Source organism: Oncorhynchus mykiss, chromosome 11, assembly GCF_057628025.1.
Source record: "Oncorhynchus mykiss isolate SJ-2025 chromosome 11, ASM5762802v1, whole genome shotgun sequence".
In the NCBI taxonomy this organism is placed as follows: domain Eukaryota; kingdom Metazoa; phylum Chordata; class Actinopteri; order Salmoniformes; family Salmonidae; genus Oncorhynchus; species Oncorhynchus mykiss.
Window position 1 is genome coordinate 50,746,981 of NC_143032.1, and position 17,523 is coordinate 50,764,503.

General features: G+C 40.4%; 1 protein-coding gene across 1 annotated transcript in view; it reads left to right on the top strand.

The window, feature by feature from the left end:
* LOC110535809 (GDNF family receptor alpha-2) overlaps positions 1-17,172 on the top strand; it is a 72,948-nt gene extending 55,776 nt beyond the window's left edge. The window contains exon 8 of the mRNA XM_021621109.3: positions 15,564-17,172. Within this exon, the coding sequence (XP_021476784.2) occupies positions 15,564-15,704 (141 nt within the window). The 3' untranslated portion in view covers positions 15,705-17,172. The remainder of the gene's footprint in view (positions 1-15,563) is intronic.
* The last annotated feature ends 351 nt before the right edge of the window (positions 17,173-17,523 follow it).

Genomic DNA, 17,523 nt, shown 5'->3' on the forward strand with positions numbered 1-17,523 from the left:
TTGGACAAGACCTGTTTCAGTACATGTTAGTCCTTTAGGTGCCAAATGAACATGACCCATTAATAGCTATATTTATTTAAAATTGGTTAACATTTTTGAAACATTTTGAATGTTGCAGATGATGCATAGCTGACAAGAATCACTATTCTACATGAAACAGAATTATGTCAGTTCTACACCATTTCTGTGTGAATGTTCTGTAATAAGGTTTGGGTAGGTTACTTTCTAAATGTAATCCGTTACAGTTACTAGTTACCTGTCCAAAATTGTAATCAGTAACATAACTTTTGGATTACTCAAACTCAGTAACGTAATATGATTACGTCCAGTTACTTTTAGTTTAGTTTCCCCTTAAGAGGCCTTTGAAGAAGACAAAAATGATTGAACGACATCTATTGCATGATAAATCAATGTTAAAGTTTACATGGCTGGCCATATATGGATTTACTTTATGAGTTGGTTATGTAGGCTTCTTCTAACCAATCACTTTCTACTACATATAATAATACGATTAAATTCTATCTTTACATTAATATATATGATTTATTTAAAAAAAAAAAAAAATGAATGTAGCAACTACAGATTTCCCCATCAAAAGTGTGCGAGTTTGAGCATTGGGCCTAAGGATAATTTTTTTATCAGCATGAATTTGATTTTTATTTTATTCCTCATGCTGGGATCCGCACTATGCAACTGTTGCAAGAGCGCATTTTTCACTGGCTGTCCACTGGTTTCAAAAACAATGATTGATAGGCAGCTTAAACTTCTTAAATTCAACCATTATTGGGTTCAAATACACATTTAGTTTTGTGAACAGCCGTCCACAACAACCACAATCCATAAGGCGCAAATAGCTAATTGAGAGAGCAGCAGTGTGATTCACATCAATGCGCTATATAGATACCAATAATAAATGATATCCGTATAGTCAGTGAGAAAACAGAAGTCTCAAAGATTTTTTTCACAAACATCCTTTCTGAATTTAAAAGTTATCCTCTAAGTAATCATCTAGTTTTCAAAAGTACCTGTAATCTTATTACAATATTTCTGCTGGTAATGTAACGGATTACAGTGTTTTTTTGTAATCCCTTACATGTGTCGAATTACATGTAATCCGTTACTCCCCAACCCTGTCTGCAATGCTAATAACCCCAGGTTTATTTTCTGGGATAGGTAGAAAAAAACTGTTGCTGTGCAGTGGGAAAACATGTTTGTTTATCTGTTTTGTTTTCACACCGTAAAAATAATTTATGTTGAGTATATAAATACAAATATGCATCTTTTCAACACAAAAGGTATGAAGAGGCTTTTGACCTAAGGTACCAGTCAAAAGTTTGGATACACCTACTCATTCAAGCATTTTCCTTTATTTTTACTATTTCCTACATTGTTCATTGTACATCAAAACTATGAAATAACAAATAGGGAATCATGTAGTATCCAAAAGAGTGTTCAACAAATCTAAATATATTTTTGATTTTAGATTATTCAAAGTAGCCACCCTTTGACTTGGCGTTCTCTCAACCAGCTTAATAAGGTAGTCATCTGGAATGCATTTCAATTAATAGGTCTGTATGGTTAAAAGTTCATTTGTGGAATTTATTTCCTTGCATTTGAGTCAATCAGTTGTGTTGTGACAAGGTAGGGATGGTATACAGAAGATAGCCTATTTGGTAAAATACCAAGGCCATATTATGGCAAGAACAGCTCAAATAAGCAAAGAGAAACGACAGCCCGTCATTACTTTAAGACATGAAGGTCAGTCAATCAGGAAAATGTCAAGAATTAAAAAAAATTATTCAAGTGCAGTCGCAAAAAACATCAAGCACTAAGAATGGAACTGGCTCTCATGAGGACTGCCACAGGAAAGGAAGACACAGAGTTACCTCTGCTGCAGAGGATGTGCATTAGAGTTAACCGGCCTCAGAAATTGCAGCCCAAATAAATTCTTCAGAGTGCAAGTAACAGACCCATCTCAACATCAGCTGTTCAGAGGAGACTGCATAAATCAGGCCTTCATGGTCGAATTGCGGCAAAGAAACCATGACTAAAGGACACCAATAAGAAGAAGAGACTTGCTTGAGCCAAGAAACACTACTAATGGACATTAGGCTGATGGACATTTTGAGATGTTTGGTTCCAACCAGCGCGTCTTTGTCAAATCTAATCTAATTTTATTTGTCACATGCGCCGAACACAACAGGTGTAGACCTCACAGTGAAATATTTACTAACAAGCCCTTAACCAACAATGTAGTTTTAAGAAAATGCCCCCCAAAAACAAGAGATCAAAATAACAAATAATGGAATTTCTTTGTGAGACACGGAGTTGGCTGAACGGATGATCTCCGCATGTGTGGTTCCCACCATGAAGCATGGAGGAGGTGTGATGGTGTTGGGATGCTTTGCTTGTGACACTGTCGGTGTGAGCTAGCTAGCTAACAGTACGCTTTAACTTGCAATGTAAACGACTTTCTGACCAAATTTGAAACATACAGTGCCTTCAGAAAGTATTCAGACCTTCAGACCCTTGACTTTTTCCACATTTTGTTACATTACAGCCTTGTTCTAAAATGTATTGAATTGTGTTTCTTCCTCAGCAATCTACACACAATACCCCATAATGACAAAGCAAAACAAATTTATGAAAAGAAACTGAAATAACACATTTCCATAAGTATTCAGACCATTTGTTAATTTCTTTGTTGAAGCACCTTTGGCAGCGATTGCAGCCTTGACTCTTCTTGAGGATGGCACTACAAGCTTGGCACACCTGCCATTCTTCTCTGCAGATCCTCTCAAGCTCTGTCAGGTTGGATGGAGAGCGTAGCTGCACAGCTATTTCCAGGTCTCTCCAGAGATGTTCGATCGGGTTCAAGTCAGGGCTCAGGTTTTAATCAAGGATCTCTCTGTACTTTGCTCCGTTCGTCTTTCCATCGATACTAACTAGTCTCCCAGTCCCTGCCGCTGAATCCCCACAGCATGATGCTGGCACCACCGTGCTTCGCCGTAGGGATGGTACAAGGTTTCCTTCAGACGTGACACTTGGCATTCAGGCCAAGGAGTTCAATCTTGGTTTGATCAGTCCAGAGAACTCCAAGCCGGCTATCATGTGCCTTTTACTGAGGAGTGGCTTCAGTCTGGCCACAATACCATAAAGGTATGATTGGTTGAGTGGTGCAGAGATGTTTGTCCTTCTGGAAGGTTCTCCCATCTCCACAGAGTCACTCTGGAGCTCTATCAGAGTGATCATCGTGATTCTTCGTCACCTCCCTGACCAATGCCCTTCTCCCTCGATTGTTCAGTTTGACCAGGCGGCCAGCTCTAGGAAAAGTCTTGGTGGTTCCAAACTTCTGCCATTTAAGAATGATGGAGACAAATGTGTTCTTGGTGACCTTCAATGCTGCAGAAATGTTTTGGTGCCTTTCTCCAGATCTGTGCCTTGACCAAATCATGTCTCGGAGCTCTACGGACAATTTCTTCAACCTCATGGCTTGGTTTTTGCTTTGACATGCACTGTCAACTGTGGGACCTTATATAGACAGGTGTGTGCCTTTCCAAATCATGTCCCATCAATTGAATTTACCACAGGTGGACTCAAATCAAGTTGAAGAAAAATATCAAGGATGATCAATGGAAACAGGACGCATCTGAGCTCAATTTCGAGTCTCATAACAAAGGGTCTGAACACTTCTGTTATTATCAGAACTCAAGATGCAGACAGTTCAGATCACAGAAATGTATTTACAAAACAGGGGGCAGGCAAATGACAGGTCAAGGAAGGGTGTGACACAAGACAGGTGAAACAGATCAGGGTGTGACATTTGTAAATAAAGTATTGATGGTTTTTATTTCATCAATTTTAGAATAAGGCTGTAATGTAACAACATTTGGAAAAAGGTAAGGGGTCTGAATACTTTCCGAAAGCGCTGTACCCATCGATTCTTAAAGAACTTAACTTCTCAATGCCTTAGTTCCACTGTCTTGTAATACTCAAATGTTTGTAAACAAAGTAAATGTAAGCAAACATTGTTTCGCCTCAAAACATTTTCAGTATCATGGATGGTCAGTCCTTGGTCAGTCCTTGAATCTGTAGTTCTGTTTAAGCATTTGAGAGTGGTCACATTTCTCTTGGCCCATCCTTCAGCTTTTTACTAAAACAGAGGTCTGTGCGAACACTTTGTTGTTGTTTCAATTAAGGATTGCAGCTTTAAACAAGAGAAGTCATTGTTTTCATTTCATGACTATTATAGGGATATTTATAATTCCATGTTTCATGCATGGCTGAAAACAATACTGTTCTGGCATCATTATTATGTGTGAAAAGACTCCTATAATGATGTTGAATGCTGAGCAATTTCAGGCTTTCACATCCATTAAATAGTCATCTCTCACACTGCTCCAATAGTGTGCTTTACACGACCCTCATTGTGATGAAGACAGCAAATTAATACCTTAAAAATTGTGTGAGGGTGAGAATGAATGAATAAGCCACACAATAACAGTGGGAGGTAGAGGAGGGGAGCTGTTGAATTGCTTTCTCGAAAGGTTCTGTGTGTATGTCAGTATTGATGCACCGCTCTGTGCCACTCTCGCTGCAGTGCAATGCTTAATTTATAGTAAAAATGGTAATTAGGAAACAATAAGACATGTGATTACTCAAGCAGGACGTTTATAATTAGAGAGGGAGCCGGTGGGGACTTTTTGGGCGGCCCCTCATTCTACAGCATATATGCTTGGCAATTAAAATGTGTCAAACTTCCATCGTAGATTAATTGGTAGAATGCTTATATGACTCCTCTTGGCAAAAGACAAGCTTTCAAGCCTCGTAAATCTCATGACTGCTCAGGACCACATGCATGCTGTTGTCCAGTTAGTGGAAATGTTATGCTAAATGAAGTGGCATAGTCCGCTGTGTGTTTGATGGCTGGACAGGCTCCCCCTGACACGCGATAAGTAATCTGAAGTGTTGTTTGATAAATGAGCCCTGTGGAGCATTAGGCCAGGATTGGCTGTGCTGCTCAAACTTAATTCCCTCTCAAGTCAATTTCCCTGTATTCAGTATCACCATTAACAGGACAATTGAGCTATGTGATTTAGTTTACATGTAAATATGTATTATGCAGAAATCCCTCCACCATTTCCTGTTTGCTAAAATTCTAATAGTTCCCCTAATTTCAGATTATGTGACAAAACAAGCGAGGTGAGTGTAGAGAATCATTGCACCATCTAAACCCCTGTGAAATATATTTTCCATAAGCAAAGATTATTGTATTTTCAGCTGTTTGAAGCTGGTAAAAAAAACTAAACTTAATAACTTAGAACAGATATATCGCTTATTAGACTTGCTTTCAATGAGAATGACAGCTCTATAACTAACATTTCTATGTGAATTTGGTCAGGTCACCCAAAACGTTACATGTTGCAGCTTTAATATATGTCAGCTATGTCCTCATGTCCAGGGTATTATGCCTTATTCATTCAGTAACTGTGCTCAAGTTGTGTTCTGAAGAGACTGAAAGAGAAGAGATATCTAGGTGACATTTTATTTTATCTCATTGCTGTTTGCAACTTCTGTATTTTCAACCCTATGGAAAGTTTCAGGAAGTGAAACTGTGGAAGACTGTTGAATGGATAAAGATATGAAAAATGCAATTTTCCTTACCAATCAGGATTTCAATTAATTTAGTGGAAAGCCTTTCAGAATGCTGCCAACATTTAATAATGGAGAGCTTTCGTATTTTGAATTGTACATGTATATTATATAAATTGTTATATTATTATAATGATTCTACTAACGTTAGGCCTATCTACTTCTCTATTTTTGCCACAACAGTTTTGTTAGTGTTTCGGTGCGTTCCGATTCACATAAGAATCTATTGTGCCACAACTATTGGGTCAAATGTGCGGGACAATGCTTGTAGAAGCTACATTGGCGCAGTCTTTGCATAGATACAGTATGTGCAAACACTTTAACCAGTGGAGGCTGGTGGGAAGAGCTAAAGGAAGATGGGCTCATTGTAATGGAATGGAATTAATGGAACAGAGCCATATGTTTGATGTTTGAATTCCATTCCAGCTATTAGAATGAGCCCATCCTCCTATAGCTCCTCCCACCAGCCTCCACGGATTTAATGTGACCCAAAAATACCAACTCTGCCATTGCCCAAGTCATGGCTCACTGCCTTTCTGTGCTGTGTCTGTAGAACAGAGAACCTAATCTTACAACCATTTCTGCTGTTTGGAAATGGAGATTAAAAAGGGTTTTACCATTTTTTTCAATCACTTCGGCAAATTTTTCAGATGTATGTGGTATATTTTCAAAACTCTAGGTACAAAACTCTAAACTGATAAAACTTGTAATGCCCCCCTATCTTATGTTCAGAACCTTTGATTGTGCAATCATTTGAGGTTTCACGCATCTTTTATGCCTGAGTGATTCAAAATCAACATTTTCTGTGAAATACCATGAGAACATTTTGTTTAGTCACCAAAACATCAGGTTAGGCTCACCATTTAGTCATGTTAATTAACATTTTAACTGACTTCTAATCCAATACAAAAAAATGGTAAGTGCTGTTTAGAAAGAATAGTACCTGGTCAATATAATTTTCCATGCACTATTTGACAAAATCTTTGTATAAGTTGTACACAATGGCAGGTTGTGAGTATGCTGAGAAATATGTCATGCTGACAGTTGTATTGTCCTTATACAGTACATACGTAGGACAAATCATCAGAAATAAGTCATTGGAAAGCAGTTGGCTACTGTAAAAACGTAGCACGTTGTTGGATGCCATTTCTGCCCCATGCAGCAAGTTACAAGATCACCTTTTCTATGAGACATGTCAAATGAAACAGTATCGTTCTCTGCTCGGAAAAAAAGTGCCCTTTGAATGTAGTATGCTACAGGACTGTAAATGTCAGTACATTACAATGTTTTCACATAGCACAATGCACTACTCATTAAAATTGACTGAACATCACATTTCCATCATTTCTATCCCATGTGTGATCAAAGGTGTGATCATTGAAGAGATCTTTCAAAATGCAATCAAAAGAAATGAAAGAAACAATGTTTAGCCGGCACTAATTTGCATCAAGCCTGTCTTGAGCATTTAGCCATAGGTTCTTATCAGCATCGCAGTAAATATCCCCCTTGTTCATGCACCTGGGTGAAAACGTTTTTTGCATGGCGAATCCAAGCCTGATTGAAATCTGGATTGAAATCATTGCATGCCTCATAGCATGCCTCATCCGAATAGGCTGTCATTGTAAATAAGAATTTGTTTTTAACTGACTTGCCTAGTTAAATAAAGGTTAAATAAAAAATGTATTTAAAAAATATCCCTGGCCTGAAGGAGGGAGGTATGCTCAAGTTAATGACAATCAAACATCTTCCACCTGTATTGTAATTGTGTATTGTATTGTACTTATGTACTGTAGTGATCCTGTACATGGCTCAGTTCATAAGAGCATGGCACGAGCAACATCAGAGTTGTAGGTTCAATTTGAATCAAATCAAGTCAAATTGTATTGGTCATGTACACATATTTAGCAGATGTTATTGCGGGTGTAGCAAAATGCTTGTGTTACTAGTTCCAACAGTGCAGTAATATCTAACAATTCACATTTTTTTCTTCTTTTTTTTCTTTTTTTTCTTTTTTTTTCTTTTTTTTCTTCCCCAAGATGGCATAGCAGTCATCTTTTCTTCGCATATCTTTTTATATATATTTTTTTTTTCTAAAAATCTCAACTTCAAAACACTCTCCTGCAACCCACCTCACCAATTTAAAAAAAATATTATTATTCACCTCAAATCTGAAATCCACAATAGAACTACTGACTGGACTACTGACTTTATTTGCCCGAGGGAATTATCCAACTGGCCCCTCCGTCGCGACGTTACCTGAACGCCCATCTGTGGCCCACTTATCGTTAGCTGTCTTATCGGCTGCTATCTGAATAGGTTTATCGGACAATACTCTTGGGTCACTATAACTATCTATTTTGCCAATTGGATTGGTCCCCTCTACCACACGGAACCCCACTAATCTACCAACGAAAACACACAAGATGGCTCAAAACAGACCTCCATCCTCTGCCAGCTTGCTACCAAAGGCCCGGCTAGCTGTCTGAATCGCCGTGACTCCAACCAACCTCACTACTCTCTGGACCCTTATGATCACTCGGCTAAGCATGCCTCTCCTTAATGTCAATATGTCTTGTCCACTGCTGTTCTGGTTAGTGTTTATTGTCTTATTTCACTGTAGAGCCTCTAGCCATGCTCATTATACCTTATCCAACCCTTCATTACCACCACCCACACATGCGATGACATCACCTGGTTTCATGTTTCTAGAGACAATATCTCGTTCATCATCACTCAATGCCTAGGTTTACCTCCACTGTATTCACATCCTACCATACTGTTGTCTGTACATTATACCTTGAAGCTATTTTATCGCCCCCAGAAACATCCTTTTGCTCTCTGTTCCGGACGTCCTAGACGACCAATTCTCATAGCTTTTAGCCGTACCCTTATCCTACTCCTCATCTGTTCCTCTGGTGATGTAGAGGTGAATCCAGGCCCTGCAGTGCCTAGCTCCCCTCCTATTCCCCAGGCGCTCTCTTTTGATGACTTCTGTAACCGTAATAGCCTTGGTTTCATGCATTAGAAGCCTCCCTAAGTTTGTTTTATTCACTGCTTTAGCACACTCTGCCAACCCGGATGTCCAAGCCGTCTCAGCCGTTATCTCAACTCATTTGCTCACATCGTATATAGACTTATTTTTCTACTGTATTATTGACTGTATGTTTGTTTTACTCCATGTGTAACTCTGTGTTGTTGTATGTGTCGAACTGCTTTGCTTCCTCTTGGCCAGGTCGCAATTATTTAGCCTACCTGGTTAAATAAAGGTGAAATAAAAAATAAAATAAAAACAACAATACATACCATGTATTCCATGATGTATATAGGGCAGCAGCCTCTAAGGTGCAGGGTTGAGTAACTGGGTGGTAGCCGGCTAGTGATGGCTATTTAACAGTCTGATGGCCTTGAGATATAAGCTGTTTTTCAGTCTCTCTTTCCCAGCTTTGATGCACCTGTATTGACCTCGCCTTCTGGATGATAGCGGGGTGAACAGGCCATGGCTCGAGTGGTTGATGTCCTTGATTATCTTTTTGGCCTTCCTGTGACATTTAGTGCTGTAGGTGTCCTGTGGGGCAGGCAGTGTGACCCTGGTGATGTGTTGGGCATTTTTATCTATTTTTTTATTTCACCTTTATTTAACCAGGTAAGCTAGTAACTACAATATGTAAGGTAAGGAAGTAATTACAATATGGCAATTAAACACTGGAATGGTAGATGTGCAAAAGATGGATGTGTAAGTAGAGATACTGTGGTGCAAAAGGGGCAAAATAAATAAATACAGTATGGGAATGAGGTAGATATATGGGCTGTATACAGATGGGCTATGAACAGGTGCAGTGATCTGTGAGCTGCTCTGACAGCTGGTTATTAAAGCTAGTGAGGGAGATGGGAATCTCCAGCTTCAGTAACTTTTGCAGTTCATTCCAGTCAGTGGCAGCAGAGAACTGGAAGGAAAGGCAACCAAAGGAGGAATTGGCTTTGGGGGTGATCAGTGAGATATACCTGCTGGAGCGTGTGCTACGAGTGGGTGCTGCTATTGTGACCAGCGAGCTGAGATAGGGCGGGGCTTTACCTAGCAGAGACTTGTACCGCTCCACCCACTGTAGAGCCCTGGGGTTGCGGGCAGTGCAGTTGCAAAACCAGGCGGTGATACAGCCCGACAGAATGCTCTCATTTGTGCATCTGTAAAAGTTTACAGTGGCCAAGCCACTTTTCTTGAGGTGTTGCGCCTTCTTCACCACACTGTCTGTGTGGGTGGGCCATTCCAGATTGTCAGTGTTGTGTACGCCGAGGAACTTGAAGCTTTCCACCTTCTCCACTGCGGTCCCATCGATGTGGATAGGGGTGTGCTACCTCTGCTGTTTCCTGAATCCTCTATCAGCTTCTTCGTTTTTTTCCCAGCCACCACTCCCCCAGGGCCCTCACTTCCTCCCTGTAGGCTGTCATGTAATTTTTGATAATCAGACCTACTACTCTTGATGATTGAGTTGGAGGCATGCATGGCCATGCAGTCATGGGTGAACAGGGAGTACAGGAGGGGGCTGAGCACGCACCCTTGTGGGGCCCCAGTGTTGAGGATCAGCTAAGTGGAGGTGTTGTTTCCTACCTTCACCACCTGGGGGTGGCCCGACAGGAAGTCCAGGACCCAATTGCACAGGGTGGGGTTCAGATCCAGGGCCCCGAGCTTAATGATGAGCTTGGAGGGTACTATGGTGTTGAAGGCTGAGCTATAATCAATGAATAGCATTATGATGTAGCTATTCCTCTTGTCCAGATGGGATAGGGCAGTGTGCTGTGCGATGACGATTGTATCGTCTGTGGACCTATTGGGGCGGTAAGCAAATTGAGGTGGGTATGGTAGAGGTTATATGATCCTTAACTAGCCGCTCAAACCACTTTGTGATGACAGAAGTGAGTGCTACGGGGTGATAGTAATTTAGTTCAGTTACCTTTGCTTTCTTGGATACAGGAACAATGGTGGACATCTTGAAACAAGCAGGCTAGGATAGGGAGAGATTGAATATGTCCATAATCTCCAGCCAGCTGGTCTGCACATGCTCTGAGGACGCGGCTAGGGATGCTGTCTGGGCCGGCAGCCTTGCGAGGGTTAACACGCTTAAATGTCTTAGTCACGCCGGCCACGGAGAATGAGCGCTCACAGTCCTTGGGAGCGGGCTGCGTCGGTGGCACTGTGTTATCCTCAAAGCGGGCAAAGAAGCTGTTTAACTTATCTGGTAGCAATACGTCAGGGTCCGCAACGTGGTCGGTATTCCCTTTGTAATCCGTGATTGTCTGTAGACTCTGCCACATAGGTCTCATATCTGAGCCATTGAATTGCAACTCCACTTTGTTTCTGTAATGGCGTTTTGCCTGTTTGATTGCCTTAAGGAGGGAATAACTACACTGTTTGTATTTGACAATATTCCCAGTCACCTTGGCATGGTTAAATGGGGTGATTTGTGCTTTCAGTTTTGCTCAAATGCTGCCATCTATCCACGGTTTCTGGTTTGAGTAAATTTTAGGAGTCACCGTGATAACAGCATCCCGTATACACTTCCTGATGAACTCAGTCACTGCGTCCGTGTATACTTAAATGTTATTCTCAGAGGCTACCCGGAACATATCCCAGTCAGTGTGATCAAAACAATCTTGAAGTATTTATTCCGAATGGTCAGACCAGCATTGAATAGACCTTAGCAAGGGTACTTCCTGTTTGAGTTTCTGCCTATAGGAAGGGAGGAAAACAATGGAGTCGTGATCTGATTTTCTGAAGGGAGGGCGGGGGAGGGCCTTGTAGGCATAGTCCAGTGTAGTTCCTTGAGGGCCGTCGTGGTATTGGCTTGAGGGGAATATACACGGCTTTGACTACAACCAAAGATAATTATCTTAGGAGGTAATATAATTGGCATTTAATTGTGAGGTATTCTAGGTCGGGTGAACTAAAGGACTTGAGTTTCTGTATGTTATCACAATCATACCATGAAACATACACCACCGCCTTTCTTCTTCCCGAGAGTTCTTTATTCCTGTCTGCGCGATGAACTGAGAACCCGGCTGGCTGTATGTACGGGGACAGTATATCCCGAGAGAGCCATGATTCCATGAAACAGAGTATGTTACAGTCCCTGATTTCTCTCTGGAAGGAGATCCTCGCTCTGAGCTCGTCTACTTTATTGTCCAGAGACTGCGAGTAATATACTCGGAAGTGGTGGATGGTGTGCACGCCTCCTGAGTCGGACTAGATGTCCACTCCGAATCCATCTTCTCTGCCGGCGGCGTCTTGGAGCAGCCTCTGAGATAAGTTCAATTGCCCTGGGGGTACGAACAAAGGATCCAATTCGGGAATGTCCTGGTCGTAATACTGGTGAGTTACAGCCGCTCTGATATCCAAAAGTTCTTTCCGGCTGTATGTAATAACACAAAAAATGTTCTAGGCTAATAATGTAAGAAATAACACAAAAACACTGCAAAGTTGCTTAGGAGCTAGAAGTAGAGCTGCCATGTCAGTCGGTGCCATCTTAACTTAATTCCCACTGAGGTCACGTACCAAAATGTGTGGACTGTTGTCACTTTGGATAAAAGTGTCTGTTACGTAAATGGCATATATTACGGTATCACAGTACTGTACTGGCCAGTGCAGTTTTAGTAAAGCAGTGTGATGTTTTACATACAGTACATCTCTGATCTTGTCAATATCAGATTGTTTTATGTAAAATCATAATACAACAAAAAATAATAGTTTTGTCACCTGTTGTCACCTTCTCACCAAGCTGCTTGGCGATGGTCTTGTAGCCCATTCCAGCCTTGTGTAGGTCTACAATCTTGTCCCTGACATCCTTGGAGAGCTCTTTGGTCTTGGCCATGGTGGATTGGAGTGTGGAATCTGATTGATTGACTGCTTCTGTGGACAGGTGTCTTTTATACAGGTAACAAACTGAGATTAGGCGCACTCCCTGTAAGAGTGTGCTCCTAATCTCAGCTCGTTTCCTGTATAAAAGACACCTGGGAGCCAGAAATCTTTCTGATTGAGAGGGGGTCAAATACTTATTTCCCTCTTTAAAATGCAAATCAATTTATAACATTTTTGACATGCGTTTCTCTGGATTTATTTGTTGTTATTATGTCTCTCACTGTTCAAATAACCCTACCATTAAAATTATAGACTGATCATTTCTTTGTCAGTGGGCAAATGTACAAAATCAGCAGTGGATCAAATACTTTTTTCCTCACTGTACATTGAAAAAATAAATGCCTACTGGTATGGTATCTACAAGTGACTAAGAAAATTACAAACTCACTATGATGTCTTTATAGCAGTCCCAGTATGGGAGTTCAACATATTGTTTTCAGTATTTATGTTCCTGGATATTTTTTGGGATAAGACAATATTCTTCATTGTGTTTTTTGAAGGTAGCTTGACATGTACATTTGATAGATGGTGAGTACTTTTCAGAATTGATCAGAGCTTCGTCAAACAGTAAAGTTCAGCTGCTTACCACATGTATGTCTCTGCGTGCAGTTTGAAGGAAGTTGCTAACTAACGCTAGTTAGCATTGGCTCGCGGAACTACCTGTAAATTCCTTCGCACTGGACACATAGACATAAAAATGGTATCCACAAGTTCATCTGACTCTGGGTAAGTAGATAAAGGGCCTCATTGCCAAAATCCCAAAATGGCCCATCTTAACAAGCTTTTAATCAGGGAAATAATTCCTTCATTTCATAGTCTTTTTGGAGAGTCATGCATTATTTAATGGCACCATTGTATAAGAGAGAATGAACCACCTCTTCAGAAGTCAATGTTTGCTTGAGGGCCCCTGACTTTACAGTACACTGTGTTGATTCTCAGCTCAATTAAATGTAATTGATTGTGGACAAACCCTGGGTTACTCAATAACCAGCCCTGGGAAAAGCATCTGAACATTACTGTTCAACGAAGCTCTGATCACTTCTAAAAAGTACTCACCATCTATCTACATGTTAAGCTACCTTCACAAAACTAAACTAATGATATCCTGTAATCCCAAACAATTTTTGTGTGTGGGCGCGTTTCTGAATGTGTGTGTGCATGTCTCTCTGTGTGTTTCTTTGTTGTTGTCATTTAGCAGACGCACTTATCCAAAGCGACCTCCACGAGCAATTAGGGTTAAGTGCCGTGCTCAAGGGCACATCGACAGATTTGTCACCTTTCGGTTATTGGCCCAACACTCTTAACCACTAGGCTACCTGTTCATATGTGTGTGTGTGCGTGTGTGTGTACCGGTATACATATTGGCTGCAGACAGAGATCTGGACCAATGTCAACAGGCTGCTGTCACACATCACTGCACCTGCTAATTAATTGGCTTTTAGTTGCGGATGTGTTTGCTGCATTGTCAAGCAACCGATTGCTTTTTTTGGCAACTGTCATTTAACCATTTCTCTGTACAATCACACATTGGAAACCAAGCTCTTCCATAATCAATGCAGCCTTTCCTTTCACCTAAAACCCAAACAAAAACAAATCCCAGTGCTTATATAACTACCATTTACTATTTTTTTCAATGTGTATTTTTCTACAAAAAAAATTGGCCATATGTTGTGCTGGAGACACTGCTATTAGAAGATCATATCTGACTCTATGTTTTCTCTCTGTACAGGGAAATGGACCAAAGTGCAATCTCTCAAAAGGCTACATTTGTGGAGATGAGGAAAGGAGTGGAGGAGGGAATGCTTCATGTTTCTGTTGATATGCTGTATTGCTTTGCGGGGGAAATGGTGCCTCCACAAATTGAGAAAGCTGCAGTTACTTGGAGGCAAATTGTTTGCTAGGTGTTACAGGAATCAGAGCAAATTGAAAATGTTCAAAATGCTTACAATGTTATGGAAAAGCACATAATAAGACCATACTAGAGTGGGCATAACAGAGCAACTCTGGGATGTACCATATCTAGAACAATAGAGATGTAGATGTAGTGTCTGAATTTGATCACCATGTTGTAGCAGGAAATGTACATTTGTATTATATTATATGTGTAAAAAGGCTTCTAAAGTTCATAATTTCCATGTTTCAAAAGCTACAAATGTTTTATATAATCCACACACTAATTCCCATTTCCTATTGCTGCAAGATTATTTTCCTGCTGTGGGATCCTTCATCTGTATGTCCCTTCTACTCTTTCTCCTAATGTACTGTACAACATAGTTGCCTTTCAAATTGACTGATTTTGTCTATGGTAAAATGTTCTATATGTTCTATATCTATATGTGTACAAGTACAATGTTTTGACTGATATTGTACAGAAATAAAAATGTATCCAAATGTCTAGGAAGCCGATTAGTGCTGTAAAACTTCAATTAATAGCCTGGGTGTTTATTTGCTTAAATCACTAAACACCAGGCACTTATTAAAGACAGGATTCTATTTGAGCCAGGGGTCTATTTCCTTGATGCACACTGCTTTTGCTCCGTTCTGCTCTATGACCCCCACAAGTGTCACGGGACTCGTCTGATGGTAACCCATACAAACAAATGGAAATATTGAGGTAGTTTTGTGCCAACAAAAATATTTGTCCAAGAAAAAGCTATTTGAGACTCAGCGTTTAATTGTAGTTTTATGATAACCCTATATGTGCTCTGCATGTTCTATAATTTGTGCTTTCCTTGGAAGTAATGCTTAAAATGTTTAAGAGGACAGCTAAGAAATGTCTTAGCTAGCTCTGAACTGTGCCAAAACGTTTCAAAGCAGAGAGTACACCCAAAAGACTGCACTAGCAGTCGCTTTCAACATACTTCATATGTGCCTCAAATATATTCATGTTTTTATTCCAGTGGAATGGCTGTGGATCCGTGTTTAACCATTTCTCTGTAAAACGCAACACTCAGACTCACTGAGTCATTCCTAACCTTTTCCATTGTTGTCCTCCTCTCAGCCTATACTGGAGCCCAGCAGTGGTTACGATGGCCTGACTAGACCCAAGAGCCCTCCTGGTGATGGGGCACCCTGTGTCTGTACCAGTGTCTGGGTTCTGCTGCTCAGCCTGACCTCCGCCATGGCCAACCACACCCTATAAAACTCCCTGTGGGCTGTCTCCGACCATCAAGCTGATCCTAAACGCAGAGGTGTTGTCAAGGGGCTTGTTTGAGGATGTTTTATTTTTCAAGCCCAGGCATCATGCAATTTCAAAAAGGAGAGGCGGAGAGCACACAATCGGAGATAATCTAAATATTATTTATTTGATGTAACATTTTGGCTTTTGAGGACCACTATGATCAAGAAAATGGCTTTACATGGACCCCTCATGTGGTGAAGCCTCAGTGGCCATTGGCTGTGACTGTCTTTCCATCAGTAACACTGACAAAGAACCCAAAGTATCATGTCAAAGACTTCTGCACTCCTGCCATGACAAAGAGAAGAGAAAGATAGAGAGAGAGAGAGAAAGAGAGAGAGAGAACGTGTGTGAGAGAGAAATGGAGAAAGAGAGGAGAGAGAACTGCTGAACACGTCACACGTTTTCGTCTAGAAACAGTGCTCGACTTGATTTTCTGGACAGACCTCAAGCTTTGTGTTTCCATTACTTGCAGACAGAAGACTTATCACTTTTGTGTCTTCTCAAAAGTGTAAATCTTAACTCAGTGTATCCGTGTTGGTATAGTAACAGTGAACAGTATGTTCAGTACAGCTCTTTTATTTCAGTGCTATATTTTTTCAGCAGACAAAAAAAAATACTCAAATATAATGTTAACTTGTTCTCATTTGAGATGTTGTTGTCATTGATAGTGGGTGAGAATAAATATCCACCCACACATGTGCATACTTTGTCAGTGTATATAACAAACTGTTTTCTTTCAATGAGCCAATATAAACCAACTGTTTTCTTTCAATTTACCAATATAACCTACCTTAAATGGTCAAGGTGATCTGATGGCACTGTATTGTTAAGTGTGAAGAACAAATTTAGAAGGCAAAGTTGGCAATGTCTATGACGAAAAAGTCAAATAAGAATGTATATAGGGATGAAATTGAATTAGCTACATTTGCTTGGAAAGTAATTACCTGTGTGTATTATAGTCGTTCTTTGTACAGTACAAATACACGTGGCCTTACCTATTGCTCGTACCACATTATCCTGCTCATGGGACATCGCAACTCGTAGTAACGCTTTACAAAATGAATCATTCACATGGGTTCATGTCAAAACACCACAAGCCATCAGATCAACATTTGACTACATAAATGCCTGGGATTGAACCCTTCTGTTTCCATTGGACTGTTCCAACAGAGGTGTCTAGAGCAAAGAAATACTCACAGTTTATAGCTGCTGCACATTCTGTTGTGTTGAGTTTCCCCCCCGATTAATATTATTTTTGATTGGTCAGGTTGTAGCTGAGTCTTGCAGATGACATCATGACGTACTGCCGATGAATGATTACAATACTGGCTCTGGCCTCCTATAAGCCAATCAAATGCATGAGGTAAATTAAGAGTTTTGACATGTAGTAATGTAAATAAATAAACTGATAAATATTCCCCCTCACAAAGAATTGGTCCAGGTATATGAGGAAAATGGGGTTTCAGCATTTCTTACACAGTTAAGTTAATTCATGTTGATTGTTTCATACAAAAGTGAGCCATTAGGAAAAATATTACTGCAGACATGACTCAATGGAAGTCAAGACAGCACTGAAAACAAAGATTGCACACAAATAAATCCTGACAATAAATAAATGACATGTCGCAGCTTATATAAGGTGAGGGGCAGAGAGTACTCAAAGATGGGATTTCATAAGTGTATAAGTGATTGAAAAAGTGAGAAGAGTGTGTGTGTGTGTGTGTGTGTGTGTGTGTGTGTGTGTGTGTGTGTGTGTGTGTGTGTGTGTGTGTGTGTGTGT